Source organism: Herpailurus yagouaroundi, unplaced genomic scaffold (assembly GCF_014898765.1).
Source record: "Herpailurus yagouaroundi ecotype Mexico unplaced genomic scaffold, PumYag 189, whole genome shotgun sequence".
Classification (NCBI taxonomy): domain Eukaryota; kingdom Metazoa; phylum Chordata; class Mammalia; order Carnivora; family Felidae; genus Herpailurus; species Herpailurus yagouaroundi.
This window is the reverse complement of record NW_024412420.1, coordinates 12,446,617-12,462,955: the sequence shown is the minus strand read 5'-3', so window position 1 is coordinate 12,462,955 and position 16,339 is coordinate 12,446,617. Positions and strand designations below refer to the sequence as shown.

The following is a 16,339-nucleotide window of genomic DNA, read 5'->3' as shown; positions in this document are numbered from 1 at the left end:
GAAGTTTATTTATGCTTTTCAAATCAGCTGAAACAACTAGCAACTTCCTCCTCCAAAGGGTTCCTTTTCTCTCACCTTCTCTGTGACAAGCCTGTGGAGAGGGCAGGTGTGGATGTGGGGACATGTTTAGAGGTGGGGTGAAAACAAAATGAAGGTGGGAGAAAGTACAAGGCAAGGTTAGCAACAGATCTGCTGACTCCGCCTCTTCCCACTCATCTTGCTGGCAGTTTGCAGTGACTGCAAGGTGTCAGAGGCTTGGGTCTGTTCAGTCAAGAGAAGAGTCCATGGTGTTGGTGGGGTGGCTGGGGAGGGGGGGCGGATAGGAACTCCTGATGAGCAGTCTCTTCAAAAAGGCAGGGCAGAGACAAGGATATGTGTCCTAAAGGAGGAAAAATATAGAAATTTACTTTTATGATATGCAAAATAAAGAGGGTATAAAAGGGCACAGAGTAAAAAGTGTCTCCCTCCTACCCACAGTCATGCACTTTCTCTGTCTTTGGAGGCAACCACTGTTATTGTCTCTGTCCTTCCAGAGATATCTTCTACACATAGAGGCAATTGGAGACTCCCCCTGCCCCCCCTTTTTAAAAAATTTTTTTTAATGTTTATTTATTTTTGACAGAGACAGAGCATGAGCGGGGGAAGGGCAGAGAGAGAGGGAGACAGAATCTGAAGCAGGCTCCAGGCTCTGAGCTGGCAGCACAGAGCCCGATGTGCGGGGCTCAAATCCACAAGCCGCAAGATCGTGACCTGAGCTGAAGCCGGACGCTCAACCAACTGAGCCACCCAGGCGCCCCTCCCCCTGCCCCCTTTTAAAAAAGTAATCTCTAGGGGCGTCCAGGTACCTCAGTCAGTTAAGCACCTGACTTTGGCTCAGGTCACGATCTCCCAGTTTGTGGGTTTGAGCCCTGCGTCTGGCTCTGTGCTGACAGCTCAGAGCCTGGAGCCTGCTTCTGATTCTGTGTCTCCCTCTCTGTCTTCCCCTTCCCCGCTCACGCTCTGTCTCTCTGTCTTTCTCAAAAAAATCAATAACATTAAAAACAATTAAAAATAAATAAAAAGTATTCTCCACATCCAACGTGGGGCTCAAACTCATGACCCTGAGATCAAGAGTCGCGTGCTATACCTACTGAGCCAGCCAGATGCCCCTGGAGACTCCCTTTTTACACAAATGGAACAAATTAGTCTACCCTACTTTGCTGCTTTTTTTTTTTTTTACCCCCTTACCAACATTAGTGTAGAGAGCTTCCATTTCTTTTTTACTGTTGCATAGTATTTAATTTTATGAATATGCTACAGTTACTTGGCTAGGTTTCTCCCAGACATTTAGGGCATTTCTGGTGGTTTGCTATTACAGACCACGTGTGTGTGTGTGTGTGTGTGTGTGTGTGTGTGTGTGTGTTTTAAGATTTTATTTTTAAGTAATCTCTACACCTGATGTGAGGCTTGAACTCACAACCCCGAGATCAAGAGTCACATGCTGAACCGACTGGGCCAGCCAGGTGCCTCATGTGTATATCCTTTTGTGCGTGTGCAAATGTAGCTATAGGATTAACTTCTAGATGTAGAATTGTTGAGTCAGAGAGAATGAGGAGATAAACGACAGTGTCATTAAATAAATGACAAAGCAAAGTAGAGTGAATCTGTTTAGATTTGACAGCAAAAGCCCAACTCTTCTGCATTCGTGGCCAGGAAATGAAGTCCTCAGCAGGAAAGTCATACAGTCAAACCTTGAGTGACAGGCCTGAGCTGGTGCTTTACGGTTGTACAAGGGCATCGCAGAGTAAGATCTATACTTATGTATCTCCCTAAATGAATCCATGCAGCTGCTACTGCACACTAGAGTGGCCCTGGTCTGGAAGGTTCCAAGGACAGTCTGTGTGTCACTGTCACACAAGCTCCCATTTTAGGCCGGAAGATGGAGCTCGCGACACCATGCTAGCGTGGGTACCCTCCAGGGCCATCCTAAGTCTAAACAAAAGCCACGCGGTTCCAGAGCAACTCCTACTGCTACCCCGCCCAAAGCAAGCACTCACTCCACTGTTTTAAATATGATGTGGTTCTTGCTCATAAAACACAAGCCATGTTCTTTATTACCTAAAAGTTAATTTGATTATGTTTCATGGGAATCCTCATACTGGAGTCCTAGTCTTGGCCAGTCATATTGTAATACGTGGGCATTTGGGGGAAATGGTGCTCTGGATTTGGGAACAGGGGGTAAAGAAACCCAGACCCAGTCTTGTGGCAGAAGTTCCTAGTTGTTCCCCAATATGCATTCTCCCCTTTTATTAACAAATCCTCTCCCCACTTCACTTTTAAGCTGGACACAGGTTCTACCTAGAATAAGTCTTATCTGTCCAACTTCTGGCCAATGGAATGCAAGCAGGGGTGTGTGCGGCATCTGTGAAATGTCCTTAAAACAAGCGGTTGTGCCCTTCTTTCATTTTCTCTTTCCTGCTGGGCAGGGTACAGACATGATAGCTGGAGCTGCGGCATTCGTCTTGGGCCGTGAGGTAAGCTTTAGAATGCTGGCCACACACGAGAGGAGCAAAAAAAGAAGATATCTGGGACCTGATACCTTGGATCATTAACCTCCAGATTTTTGCAGAAGAGAAAAATAAAATTTCTATGTCAATGAAATCATGAAGAAAAGCCACTTCACTGGCAATTCTTATTCTTCCCAGAGAAATGACGGCATGGCCAACAGACTCCTTGGCAATAGTTCTGATACCTGGGCTTCATCTTTCTTCCATCTCAAAGGCAGTGGTGAGATACTCCTTTGGAACAATCCCAATGAGGCTGTTCAGTTCTCCTACCCACCAGCCATACATGTTATACTCCTGAAACAGGAAAAGAGGATGGTTTCAGCTGGAATTTGGTCACGTTTCTGTTCATCTTTTATAGTGATTGCATGGGACACAATGTTGTGTGATTTCTTTGTCGACACTATCAGTCTGACTTGTACTGGCACCATGGACCCTTCTTGGGTCCATGATGGGATTATTATCCCATCAGGGATTATCCTCTGATGGGATTATTAATTTTAAAAAAATCATCTAGAGAAAGAAAGCAAACCCTTCATTTTGTTATCTTCCTGTTAACAATGTAAACCTCGTATAGGAAATGCCATTGCATTGTAAAGAGCCATGTCTTTTACGAAACAGAGTGGATTGGCTTCTTCTGAGAAAGTTGGGCACGTCCGAAATGCCAGAGCACTAAAGATATTCAGGGAATCAGGTCACAGTTCAAATCAATAATGTTTACCACGCATCTTCCATGTGCAAAGTGCTGTTTGAGTTCCCATGAGGTATGTAATGATGGATCCTATCCTTGCTCCCCAGGAGCTTATAGCATATAGAGTAATGGGTTTTGGAGTCAGACAGACTGGGATCTAATCCCCACTTGGTCATTTTGTAGCCATGTGACCTTATGTTCTCCTAGCTTACACTTCCTCTTCTGTAAGAGCAGGGATAATATCTCTCCCCTCTTGTTGTGGGAGTATAATCGTCTGATACATAGTAGGTGCTCTAAACATTAGATTCTTCTCCAGGAAGAGGTGGGAGGTTGATAGGCAGGACATAAGGGCTCCAGAGAGGGGCAAATAAAAGAGGGAATGAAAGGGTTTAAGAGAAGGGGCAGTCACAGGGCTGGGAGTGGAGCATCTTGAATACAGAAGAGCTTCTCCAAAAGCACAGTGGGTGTTAAACATTATGGGAGTACTTCTGAAAGCACCAGAAAATATTTTCTTTCTTTTGATGGAAGTAAAATTTAGGAATATATAGGCAAAATCTTGTATTCTGGTTCAGCTGGCTTTGGGGTACCATGAAGCTACCTGTCTGCTTTTTGCACCCTTGGCTGTTGAATTCTACTAGGAAAAGAAGCGAAAAGAAAGAAAACCAGGTTGGTGACACAATAAAATTCCAGGATAACTGGGCATCTTTCTGTTTCTTTTTTGATAGAGTATCTCCCCACCCTTCCTCCTCTGCCTCCCCCCTCCTTCTCAGCGGATCACCTTTTTTCCACCTTCAAAAAGGAAAGAGAACCTGTCAAATGTGTCAACTTTCAGCCACCAAAGAGGAACTAACCTGTACTGACAACCATCCCTCTTTACCATTAAGGTGGAGGACGTATCCCTCCTCTGGTTTATTAAAAATTTTTTTTTCAACATTTATTTATTTTTGGGACAGAGAGAGACAGAGCATGAACGGGGAAGGGACAGAGAGAGAGGGAGACACAGAATCGGAAACAGGCTCCAGGCTCTGAGCCATCAGCCCAGAGCCCGACGCGGGGCTCGAACTCACGGACCACGAGATTGTGACCTGGCTGAAGTCGGACGCTTAACCGACTGCGCCACCCAGGCGCCCCCCTCCTCTGGTTTAAAGACTCTCTCCCCACGTGTGCTTGGGTTTAAGACTATCCCTCACTACGTGCCGTTGTAACTCTTCCACTTGCTTTATTTCTCAGAGATGAGATTCTGTGGAGTCCGACCTCGGCCTCTATTGTAAATGGCTCCTTCCATCAGCACAAACTGTGTTCAAGTTTCTTTTGTCGTTGAAAACACTTATTTTTAATATTTTTAAAAGCTGAGTTTTCTTTATCTTTTTAAAAAACATTCATTTATTTATTTTTGAGAGGGAGAAAGAGAGAGTGAGAGCGAGAGAGGCAGAAGGAGGGGCGGAGAGAGAGGGAGACAGAGAATTCCAAGCAAGCTCCACGCTGTCAGCACAGACAGCGTGGGGCCCGAACTCACAAACCATGAGATCATGACCCAAGCCGAAATCAAGAGTCAGAGGCCCAATCGACTGAGCCACCCAGGCCCCCCTGAAAACACTTATTAAATAGTTCCCACCACATGTCCACTTCCCATTTCTTTTTTTTTTTTTTTAAACATTTATTTTTGAGATAGAGACACAGAGTGTGAGGAGGGGAGGGGGAAGAAATAGAGTGGGGGAAACACAGAATCCGAAGCAGGCTCCAGGTTCTGAGTTGTCAGCACAGAGCCCCACACGGGGCTCAAACCCACAAACTGCGAGATCATGACCTGAGCCGAAGTTGGACGCCTAACCGACGAGCCACCCAGGTGCCCCATCAACTTCCCATTTCTACTAGCCTATGCCAACTGCTAATTCACAGGCAAACTTACTGAAAGGGTTTACTTCCCTTTCTACCCCAAGGTCTTGCTTTCTATTCCATCTCCAAGCCACTCTTCTCAGGCTTCTGCTTCTATCACTCTACTTACACATTTTGTCCGTGGTCGCCTACAGCCTCCTTAATTGCTCAGACTGGATGGTACTTCTCAGTCCTTAACTTACTTGAGCTTTCAGCAGTCCTGGAACCATGGACCCTTCTTGAAGCATTTTCTTCTCTTAGTTTCTATGATAATTACACTCTCCTGGCTTCCCTCTTCCCTCTGGTTGCTTCTTCTCGTTCTCCTTTGCAAGCTCATCTTTCTCTACCCCTCCTTTCAATATGGTTGTTTCCAGGGTTCTGTCCTGGCCCTCTCCTGACTTAACTGCACTTTCCCTGAGCAACCTTATATACGTCCATGCTTTAGCTGCCACGTAAATGACTCACAACAATAGCTCCAGCCCAGATCTAAGTGTTGGATCCTAATACCCAACTGCATATCTATTAAGCTGCTCAAACTCAACATATCCTAAATGTAACCCCTCATCCTGCTTCTGTCTCCATTCCCACCCCCAAACTATCTTTACTTCCTGTGTCCTCTATCTCAGTGAGTGGTAGCACCATGCACTCAGTTAATTAAGCCAGAAAACCAAGAGTCATTTCCAATTTCACCCCCCTCTTCCAGTCCTTGAGTTCTGCAGATTCTTTTCAAAGCATTACTGGAATCCATGCACTTCTCTCCATTCCCGTTGCCGATACCCTAGTCATGTCACTGTCATCTTTCATGAGGACTACCGAAACAACCCCCCACACTGGTTTCTGTATCTCCGTTCTTGCCCCTCCAATCTTGTCTTCATTCTGCAGCCAGACTCATTTTAATGCACATTGATAATATCAGTGCTCTGTTGAAGCCTTTAAGTGGCTTCCCAATGCCTTTTGTCAATGTCTTGACAAGGTGGACGAGGCTGTGCATGACCTGGTCCCATCGACTGCTCAGCATTGCCGTGCACCCCCTAAATCCAGTGGACCCTTAGTAAAACAGACTTTGTCTCACTATTCCCATGGGCCACAGGCTCTCTTATCTTGGAGCCTGTCCTCTGTCTGTTTAGCCTCTCCTGCCCTCCTCCCTGTCATGGGGCTCCCTCCTAAGCAGCCTTCAGATATCAATTCCTGGTTTGCTCTAGACTCTCTAGAAGCCTCTCTTTGAAACTCTCTGCGTGGGGGCCCCAGCTCTGTGGTCCACAGTACTGTGCCCTGTGCTTCCCCGGAAATGAGTTCATCACCCTGCCTTGTATCAGTCTGCCTTTGTCTCAGAGCCAGTCACTAGCTGGAAAGTTCTGTGAGAGCTGGGACCTTGTTGGTTTTGTTTGCTGTTGCACTCCCAGCACTCAGCATGGTACCCGGCACAGAATGGGGCCAAAAAATACTTGTTCAATGAGGTTATGAAGAAATGAGGGGAGCATTGGGACTTATTCTTTCAGTTGAGCAGATTTAGTTACAACTAACTCCAAGATATTCCCCTGGTGATTAGACTGGTTGTGGCAGGAAGAGAGCAACTGCCTTTGGAGACACTTTCCCCAAATGGCTCCCTAAATACCATGAGGAGAGTCTCAAATGCCATAACAAGTGAGACTGAGTTGATCCTAAGAAGAACAGGGAATTAGCTTTTGAAAACCAGTCTTTTTTTAAAAAATTTTTCTAATGTTTATTTTTGAGAGAGAGACACACACACACACACACAGAGAGACAGAATATGAGTGGGGGAGGGGCAGAGAGCAAGGGAGACACAGCATCTGAAGCAGGCTCTGAGCTGTCAGCACAGAGCCTGATGCGGGGCTTGAACTCACAAACCACGAGATCATGACCTGAGCTTAAGTTGGACGCTCAACCGATTGAGCCACCCGGGCGCCCCTGAAAGCCAGTTTTAAATAAATGAATGTGTCTACCACCCAGCACGCCGTCTCCCCATGCCTTCTCATTCCCTTCATCCCCCAGGCTAGCTTCTCCCTACTGTCCGTGCTGCCTTGTGGGAAATTACCCAGAGCTCCTTAGCCTCTGCCTGTCAGGACAATTTAAGCTCCTCTCCGTACAAGTTATGTTACTGTCCATTTTCCAACACTAAAGTTAGGGCAGTTTCCGCCTGATGTTTTCTTGTAGTGTTGCCTTTTGTTTAGCGTGTTGCTGGAACACCATTTCCAATAAAGCCTTGCTGTGAAGGGGAACACATATTCTGTCTTCCTCTCTCACTGTTACTCACAAAAACCCTAGCTTTACTCTTCCGCCTCCTCACAGGCAGAGGGTGAGCACAATGTTGTTTGACAGTCTTCTGCTCGAAGTCAACTTTCTGAAACATGTGTGAAGTGTGGTCTTCCACCTGCCACATGGTGTCGTCTTCATCACCTGAGGGGCTCAGATCGGGCATTCCCTTCCTAGGGACGGGTCAAGACACCTGACTCTGATTCCTGCTTCGTCGCATCCGCCTTTGGCCATAATGCCAGGAGCAGGGACTAAGCCTTGGGAAGGCGCTCTCTGCCGGCTCGAAGAGGGTGCAAACAGGGAGCAGATGAGCCTCAGCAGGACACCTGCTAAGGCCAGGCTCCCAGTCGGCGGGCTCTTGCTCGAGGGGAGCACTGACCCTGCCGACCGCAGATGTAGTAGCCTTACCACAGCGGTGAGACCCGCAATGAGTGAAATCAACTCTTTGCCCTTCAAAACAAAAGAGCAGGCAGAGCGTAAGGAGGATGGCACCATCTCAGAGACCATAAGCATCCTGCTGTGGGAGCCTAGGAGCTTAATCAAAGCACCTACAGGTCTTGGGATCTGACTGGCTTTTCCAGATTTCATCCCTTGGTTGGAGACGCAAAAAGGGCTGCAGGGCCTGAGATGTTTAAAGCATGAATGGAAAATTTCTAGCCTTCTCTTCCGCTACCACCCCCCATGCATTGCCCCAGCCCAGTCTGAACACCACGAGGTATTTTAAAATAATTTCTACTTTGATGAATTGCTGGGGAGTCCACAATTGCTCATAATCAAAGGGAGAAAAATGCAGATGAGATCCGGCCGAGAACTATCACCACCAAACGTTCATTTCACTGCACAGTGCCAAAAAGAATTAAAACAACATTAAACTCACAGCAATCATGTTTAAGCCCTCGTTTCCAAGTGCCAAATTGCACCACTCTGGATCATACAGATGTTCGTTAATTATGCTAATTTTTATTAAACTATTAAAATGGAGAGAGTACTGGCTCAGCCAGGCAGACCCCGGCTCTGAATGAACTCTGCTCTTGTCTAGAGGTGCTAATTTACTGCATTTTTATGAAGTTGCTGATCCTTGGATTTTAGTTTTGAGATGGGAGAGAGAACTGAATTCTTGGGATCAACGTTTTCAATGAAGTTTGACTTCTTGTGCCCAGATGTTTTGAAAAACCAGAAAAAGTGCTGAGATGCTCCCAGGAGACCTAAAATCCTCAACGCGGAAGTGTTTCTACCTCCAAGGTGGGGATATGTGGCCATGATGTTAAGGAATCAGAACTGTACAGGCTCCTCAGTCCTTAACTCTATATACATCATGTATGGTAGAGCTAAGAGGTTAATTACACAAAATTGTTAACTGAAGATGCTTTAGATAAGAATATAAAAAGCTGTTTTTTTTTAAAAAGAGGAAACAAGCCCTTAACATAGGCACTTGCTTGTCGTCACAAAGTCTTTTTAGAAGCTTTTCACTCAAAAATAGTATGACGTGGGGTTTGTTCTCATCGTTATTATCTCGAGGCTTGATTAAATACCCGTTTGCCTCAACACCAACCCTGTCCCACCTCCTTGAACTCCCCAAATGAAGGGATCTTAAAAGTAAAGGTTGGTTATTTGGACTCCCTTATCTGGCTGGACAAGCTATTGGCCTAGATGAGCAGAACATTGAGTGAACTTGAAATAGACACGGCGCTCACCATCAGCAACAATCAGAAGTGTTTATGGGGGATTGCACACTGCCATAGAAGGATTTATGCTGCTAATCTCCATCAACAAGGAAAAAAAACCCAACCCTACCAAACCTGCCATAAAAAGAACAGCAAATTCTATAAACAAAAAGCAGTATGGCCACCAACCACGGGCACGTTGCACAGCTTGACTCTGCCTCCAGTGGTTTCCTATTGCTGTTTATGGTTTCAAGACTATCATGGACCTCCTCAGCGCTCCTCCTGTCACAGGGCCCTGAGTCCCTGTGTGGTGCTGCAAATACCCTGTCAGTAGGTGTCAGGGGATATCAGGGGGAAAACCAGCAGGCGCCTATCATAAGCCTTAAAAGAGATTAAATACCCCTACTCCATGATTGCTACATTTTAATTTCTCTCCTCCCTGCTGGTTCCTATTTGTATAAGCTCTTCCATGGCTCCCCTGGAGTAGCACAGACATGACCTGGAATGACCATCCTGTCTTGGGATAAGAATTCAATTTCTAGGCTCAGTGAATCCTAGGCTGTTCCAACAAAAGGAAAGCACCACCCTCTAGGGCACAGATTCTTAAAATGGAGTCTGCGAACCCCTGGCCTGTCCACGGATGGACACGAAGGGATCTTTGAGTTCCTTGAAATTGGTGTAAAATTGTGTGTGCATGTGTACATGTGTCTTGTCCCTGGGGTGAGGTCCAGAACTTCTGTCAGATGCTCAAAGGGTTTGTGAACCCTCTACAGTTTATGAACCAGTGCTCTTGGGGGAAAATACAATGATCTCTCTGGCCTGGATCCGCACTTTGGCCCAGTGTGGCCATCTCCATCCACCCTCTCCCCAGCCTCCTCGTTTAAAAACACAGCGAAAGGAAATCAGGAATCCTTGTTCCTGCCATGCTGGCTTTCCTAGGCTTCAGCTTTCCAGCTGCAGAAGAGTCTGCTCCTTCTTCTAAGGCTGACCAGGCTTGCTCATTCCTTCTAAGGCACCGTCTTTCTCTCTCTTTTTTCTTTTATTATTGACATATACTTGATGTACAATGTTATATTACTTTCAGGTGTACCACTAAGGCCCCATCCCTTTAACTGTGACTTAAAAGTTGTGCTGTCTTCTCACGGCTCTTGTTCAAAGCCACATGATGGCTTTGGGAACAAGCCGCTTGACACTGTCTACCCTGAGAATGCTCCTAACGGAGATGTTCTCTGTTCACCCTGAGTTGGGCTTCGATAAGCCTCCGTGGAACAAGATTCCCGGAAAATGTCTCACATTTTGTTCTTTTAACCATCAAAGTTCACTGTATCAGCGCTTGTAAATAAGACGATTCCTCTTCAAGAGAACAATCAGTCAGCTCCTGACATGAGAGATCGATAGGTGCCTGATATATGTATGGGAAGGGCCAATGAATCACAGAATTATTGGTTTATGATTGCTTATTTCTTTTATCAGTGGTTCTGCACCTGACATCATCATAAGTAAAGATGGGAAATTCGAATTCCTAAGCAGAGTAGATTGTAATATCCCATGGTCAGCCAAAAACATCGTATTTTTACTCTTGGGTTGGCCCTCAGTTTCTCTACTCCTTAAATCCAGCTTTGGAAATTTAATGCTTTCTGAGGATGTCGTAAATTATTAAATAAATTGAGGGCTCTAACTCAGCGCCCTTCCAACTGCTGAGGAGAGCAAGGCGGGGGACAGGGATCGTTCACCAAAGACAAGCAGGTGCCTGCTTTGCAGCATAAGAGGTTTTGTGGAGACATTTTGCAGAAGGAAAAAGGAAGTGGTCAGCTGGGTGGACGGTATTTCGTGATGTTGGAAGCTGTCAGAGGACTGACTGGAGCGCTCAGCGCTCCGCTGAAACCTTGGGTAGCTTGGCTGCCTCCCTGGGCTGTTTCAAACCATGGTTTAAGTTCTTGGCAGTCACTTTCTCTTTTTGCCATTATTCAGGGTTTTGGTCTATAAATCGGAATAAGAATGAGTTGTTAAATTTGTCTCACTTGAACCAGTTTTATTTATTATTACATTTCAGGGAACTTGCTCACCTGGAGGTTGATGGGCCTGGACTGGGGAGGAGGGAAAGGTATGTGACAGTGTGAGAAAGGGGGCCCGGAAAGGCTGGGTGGTCAGCAACAGCAGGTGGGGGGGGGCGCATGGTGACAACTGTACAGCTAAGAGTTGGTGTTCTGGGGAGGACTGTGTCAGCTAGATGGAGGGTCCGAGAGCCCTGGAAGGCAAAGGGGGAAATTCAGCCTCAAGTCTGGAGCTCATGTCCTAAAACTGGGTGTGAGTGGATAATGATCACGTCGAGGCCAGGCTGGTATGCAGGACCTGCGCACAGACCGGACATTGTTGGTGATGACGGTGTGTGCAAAACACAGACTGTGCACGGCAGAAAAAACGTAAGCCGTGAAGGAAAGAGGGAAGGCGGGAAGAGAAATGAGAGGAAGACACACACGACTTGAACTTTGCCTGAAAGAGAGAGGAAGGATAAAGGAAGGTAAACACTCCGCAGATGGGAGCAAACAAGGCGCCAAGTGCAGAATTCAGGAACAATAGAGACGGCAGCATTTCGGCGCTGATAGAATTGTGATACCATGTGAGACCGGCGTATTAATATGTATTCCATAAACTGTGCGGCTCGCAGCTCTGCACCGCTCTGTTTTGCTCTGACCGCAGTACCAGCCTCAGGCACCACAACACAATTTGGAAACAATGTGACGGAAATGTTTAATCTGCTCGGCCCATCTGTGCTGCGTATTTCTCCAGATCTCCCTGAGAGAGGCGCCTTGAATCTCCACATTGCCTTTAATATTCTCCTAAATCACCTCCCCACTGCACTTCAAGGGCCATTGCTACAATATCACAGGTTCATCTAAAGTGCAATGGGGAGGGGGGGGCGGGGGGAGAGGCTCAGGCCAGGATATTTTTTATTTTAAAATAATTTCCAGAGATCGTCTTTTCTGCTTCCTTAAAAAAAAAAAAAAAAAAAAAGAAGAAGAAAAAGAAGAAGAAACGTTATTCTACGATTGCCGTAAGGTTATTGAGGTTGTTTGGTACAAAACAGGGTAGGATAGAGTGGAATCATTCTCCAAAGAATTATTTTTATTAATCTCGATTCCCTCAATTGGACTTGGAAGGGGGGCGAGCAGATGCTTGTTTTCTCTTATCTCTTTTTCTCGCACCTTGCGAGGGTGATGTGCTCATTTGGGGCTGGTGCCTTCTCTGCTTTATGCTTAACTCTGCCCTGCTCCACACAAAGCCATCTTGTTCAGGATAGGATGCTCTCGGTCCCTGGTCAACTAAATGCCCTCACCAGAAAGGGACGCTGTCTGTATTATTAATTTCAGCTTAAAACCTTAGATTTTCTCTCTTAAAGTACAGATGTTGAGCATCAGATTTCTGCCTTTCCCCCACTTGATTCTGCCAGATTCAGTGACTTGGGTGAGGATGTAGGAAGCTGGGGTAGGTTTCGGAGAAAGAGGGGATGATAAGTCACCATGTTCCAGACCTTAGACAAATGAAAGAGAGTTGCACATCACCAAGAAAATTAGGATTCCTTTTGCTTTGTGAATTAAAGAAATGAATAATTTAATCCTCAAGATTGTTCCGGCGAGGGAAAGGCAACGTCCCAGTTGCGGAGCCCTACAGCCTGTCGGTGTGTTACATCATCTGCACACATAGGCGTTTCCATGACAACCGCTTATAGCTTCATTTCCTGGATCCCTCTAGGGGGTGTCACAGCCAGATCCACCTGCTTTTCACCCTACCCTCGGTGGGGTCATGGTAAGGTCGCCAGAATAAATGAACGCGGGTACTAATGATCTGTTTACTGCTGTTTATGCTCTGTGTGTGTCAGGGGCACGCACATTTAGAGAGCTCATTATGGTTGCAATTAGAATGCACCATCGCTAGATATTTAACTCCTTTTTCTTTTAAATTAGCATTTTAATAACATTCTTTGAGCAGAGAAACAAAATGACCATTTTTCACGGACAAACTTCTAGCTGTAGGTGCAACTTTAATGGCAAAGTTGTGAAGGGGAAAGAAGGGAGGGGAAAAAAAAGGCCATTTTTACTACTTTCACCCTCCTCCTTACCAAAAGGGTATTTTTATTTGCTTTCTAACACACTCAATTTCCTAAATTTGTTTTGAATCCAATTATTTTGGGTGGTTGAAAGTACCGCACTCTTGTTGGACGGAAATTAGCAGCGATTGAAATTAACTTTCTATGTGACCTGTGAAAGGGGCTAAAATAATTACAAGTGTGTATAAGAAACACTCTCTCCAAAAGACCTTTGCTGTAGGATCAGGCTGTGATCCGAGGATACCATTATTGGAATATCTTTACACAGCAATTGCAAGGGCTATTTTCTTTAAAAAGGTGATTGCAACGATTATTTCTGTTTTAAAATTCTTAGTATTGTCTTATAGAGGATAAATGATGACAAAAACTTGTCATTAGACGGAGGATAAATAAGCAGCAGAGGATAAGTGAAAATAACAGCACGGCATCATTTGCCCTTTAAAAATGGTGAGGTCTTGAAGCACCAAAAAGCAAGAGAGAGAGAGAACAGGAAAGATACAACGCAGAGACCTTGCCCGGCTCAGAATGTTCCATAAGGCACTGCGTTTTAGGAATCGGCCAGCACCTTTGCTAGGTGTTTACGGATGCTCTGTTTGTGGAAAGTACAGTGAAAAATAACAATTTGAATGTTTCGATTATCTTTCCCAGTCCGTTCCATTTTCGTTATTTATTTCCTATAAATCGGGACCTTGCTGAACATAATTCTACAGACAAGGAGGTGGATGGGACAGCCAATGTGAACGAGGAGATAGATGGTGGGTGCGTGTAAGATAGATGCTATGCGTTTATGAAAAGGAGCAGTATGTCTGCATGTGAACATTCACAAAGTAGAGCAAGCAAGCGTGTAAACTATAATGGGTATTTATAGGTGGGAAAAAAGGTGCAAGGAAGATTGTATGGGAACAAGCATACCGAGTCTGAAAAGGGGGTTGCTTTTTTCCTACCCTCTTGGAATCCACGTCCAAGTTCTGCTAAGATGTCCCATGCTTGCTGCGGCTCCAGTGAAAACTCAAGCCTTTCCATGACAACAGACGGGGGCTCTCACAGCCAGAAGACTCAGGAGGTCAATAGTTGAAACGCAAGAGTTAGAAAGCGAGATCTTTATCGACATCAAAACAATCCCACTAAAAAACCCCAGAACGATAGGAGGAAAATATTTAAAGACACAGCAGGAAAAAAAAAAAAGAGCCTTTATAAAAATGCAGGTTTAAAAATGTTTATGCTGTTGTATCAGCCTAGTTGCACCTTAGAATCTGCCATTTCATAAATAAAATACGGATGGCATAGACTATAATTTGGTGATAGCTACCCCAGGACATATCTAGATGCACTTCTGTTATTTTAATTAAATACTGCATTATGGTTTGTGACAACTACATAGCTACAGCGTAAATGAATTCGGAATTAAAGTGTTACTTAGGCATCCAGTAATTTTTGTTTCATTCCTCAGTTTTACAAAGCAAATAGCTATAAAATCAAGATGTTTGTTCATTTACAGATGGAGCAGGATGGTTGTTGCTGGGTTTTTTTCCCCCCCCCCTCCTTAATCCTCATGCACAGAAAGAAGACAGAGCTCAGAGTCTGGCTCCCAACACTCATAGCTTATGAGCCACATCACAAAGAAAAACACATCCTCTTGACTATAATGTGAAATGCTGAATATTAATTGCTGGTATTATGCTTATCTTTCTAGCCGGGTTCTGTCTTTTAACAATTATTCTGATGGGCTGCAGTCTTGCACTGCCAGGAGATTTTTCTCCTTTGTTTAACAGTTAAAAACCTATTTGATTTGATTTTATTAAAAAAGAATCTTAAAGTTCACAATGTTCCTTGGAAGTTTTAGTATCTGGAACTCTTCCCAAATACAGAATATTAGTGGGAATAGTGGCAACAGAGAAACTGCCAAAGATTTTTGCTAAAAAAAAAAAATGTATATTTCTGCATCTAAATGAAAAAAAATATTTTTCATTCTGGCAATATTAATGTTTCCTTAATGAAACCGGAGAGGGCATTACAATTTGATATAATCAATTGGTTAGTTTAAATGTCACTTCACTAGCAAAATCATGAGAAAGGTTCAGAGTATTCTCATCTAACAGGCACAGAATCTTCACTCAAAATTAATATGGTACAGTAAAAGGATTTTTGCTCAAATCTGAGGATTTAATTGTATCTTTAATGTGTCATATGTCAAGAAGAAAGTTTTTAAATAGCAAGTTTTCTGAAACCATTGTCTATTATTTCTCGTTTGAGGATCAATATAATCTTTTTATTAGCCCTTAAATACCATACGTCTGGCAGTGTCTGCTAATTCCAGCTTTTCTCTGTTCTCACCAATTGCCCCAAGCCCCCTCCCCCGCTAACTAATCCTATAAACTGCCTGGAAGTTACTGCCCTGTATGTTTGCAATGAGGTTATAATTGGCTTTTAATATTTTGCTAGTTGGGTGGGAGAGCTGGATCCATACACTACCAAGAAATGCTGGCAGGCAGAGGTTTGGGGAGGCTGAGCTCCTTTTGAGAAAATAATTACACAGAAACAAAGCTTTTGTGACTCCTTTTAAATAGAGCATCTCACCGAAATGTCATCCAGCCTCTTTGGCAGATTAGTGAGGAGTTTATTACTAAATCTCTGTCTAATAAACGTGCAGTTGACTCTGGAGGAGCCGCTTGTTATAATACTGGCAGTGGGAAATGGAGAGAATGTCACAGTTAAAGACACAAATTTTCCCCATAATATATTCGAATGGAAACCTCTGAATCCAATACTACATGGGCATATCTAATAAATTCACAATATTTCAGTCTCAACAGCCTTCACCGGTTAGTTTTAAAGATTTATGTGGTAAAAAATTACTCAGTGATGAATATGGTTTATTCTGTGCAGTATTGGAGGTATAAGGAATTAAACTACCGTCTTTAACAGTGAATTTATTATTACCTCTGTCAAAAGACGAAGCCTTTAACAGCATTTGTTATAAATTCACTGCAAAATAAATGGCTGGAATTTTTTTGCACTGGAGCTGGTAAAGCATCGGGCGATTCTGAGCATTAACCTAACCCTGCCATGGCTTATATGGTTCTAGGTAAACATTTCTGTCTGGGCCTCATAGTTAATTATCTGATTTGGGACTTTCCACCTGACTGAAAGGTGTGTGTGTGTGTGTGTGTGTGTGTGTGTGTGT

The 16,339-nt window shown here is 44.4% G+C and overlaps 1 protein-coding gene across 1 annotated transcript in view; it reads right to left on the bottom strand.

Moving 5' to 3' along the window:
* Window positions 1–263: 263 nt before the first annotated feature.
* Window positions 264–16,339, bottom strand: part of SKAP1 (src kinase associated phosphoprotein 1) — a 291,445-nt gene continuing 275,369 nt past the window's right edge. The window contains exons 12-13 of the mRNA XM_040497891.1: window positions 2,732–2,840; window positions 264–379 (exon numbers count right to left, since the gene is read on the bottom strand). Of these exons, the coding sequence (XP_040353825.1) occupies window positions 2,739–2,840 (102 nt within the window). The 3' untranslated portion in view covers window positions 264–379; window positions 2,732–2,738. The remainder of the gene's footprint in view (window positions 380–2,731; window positions 2,841–16,339) is intronic.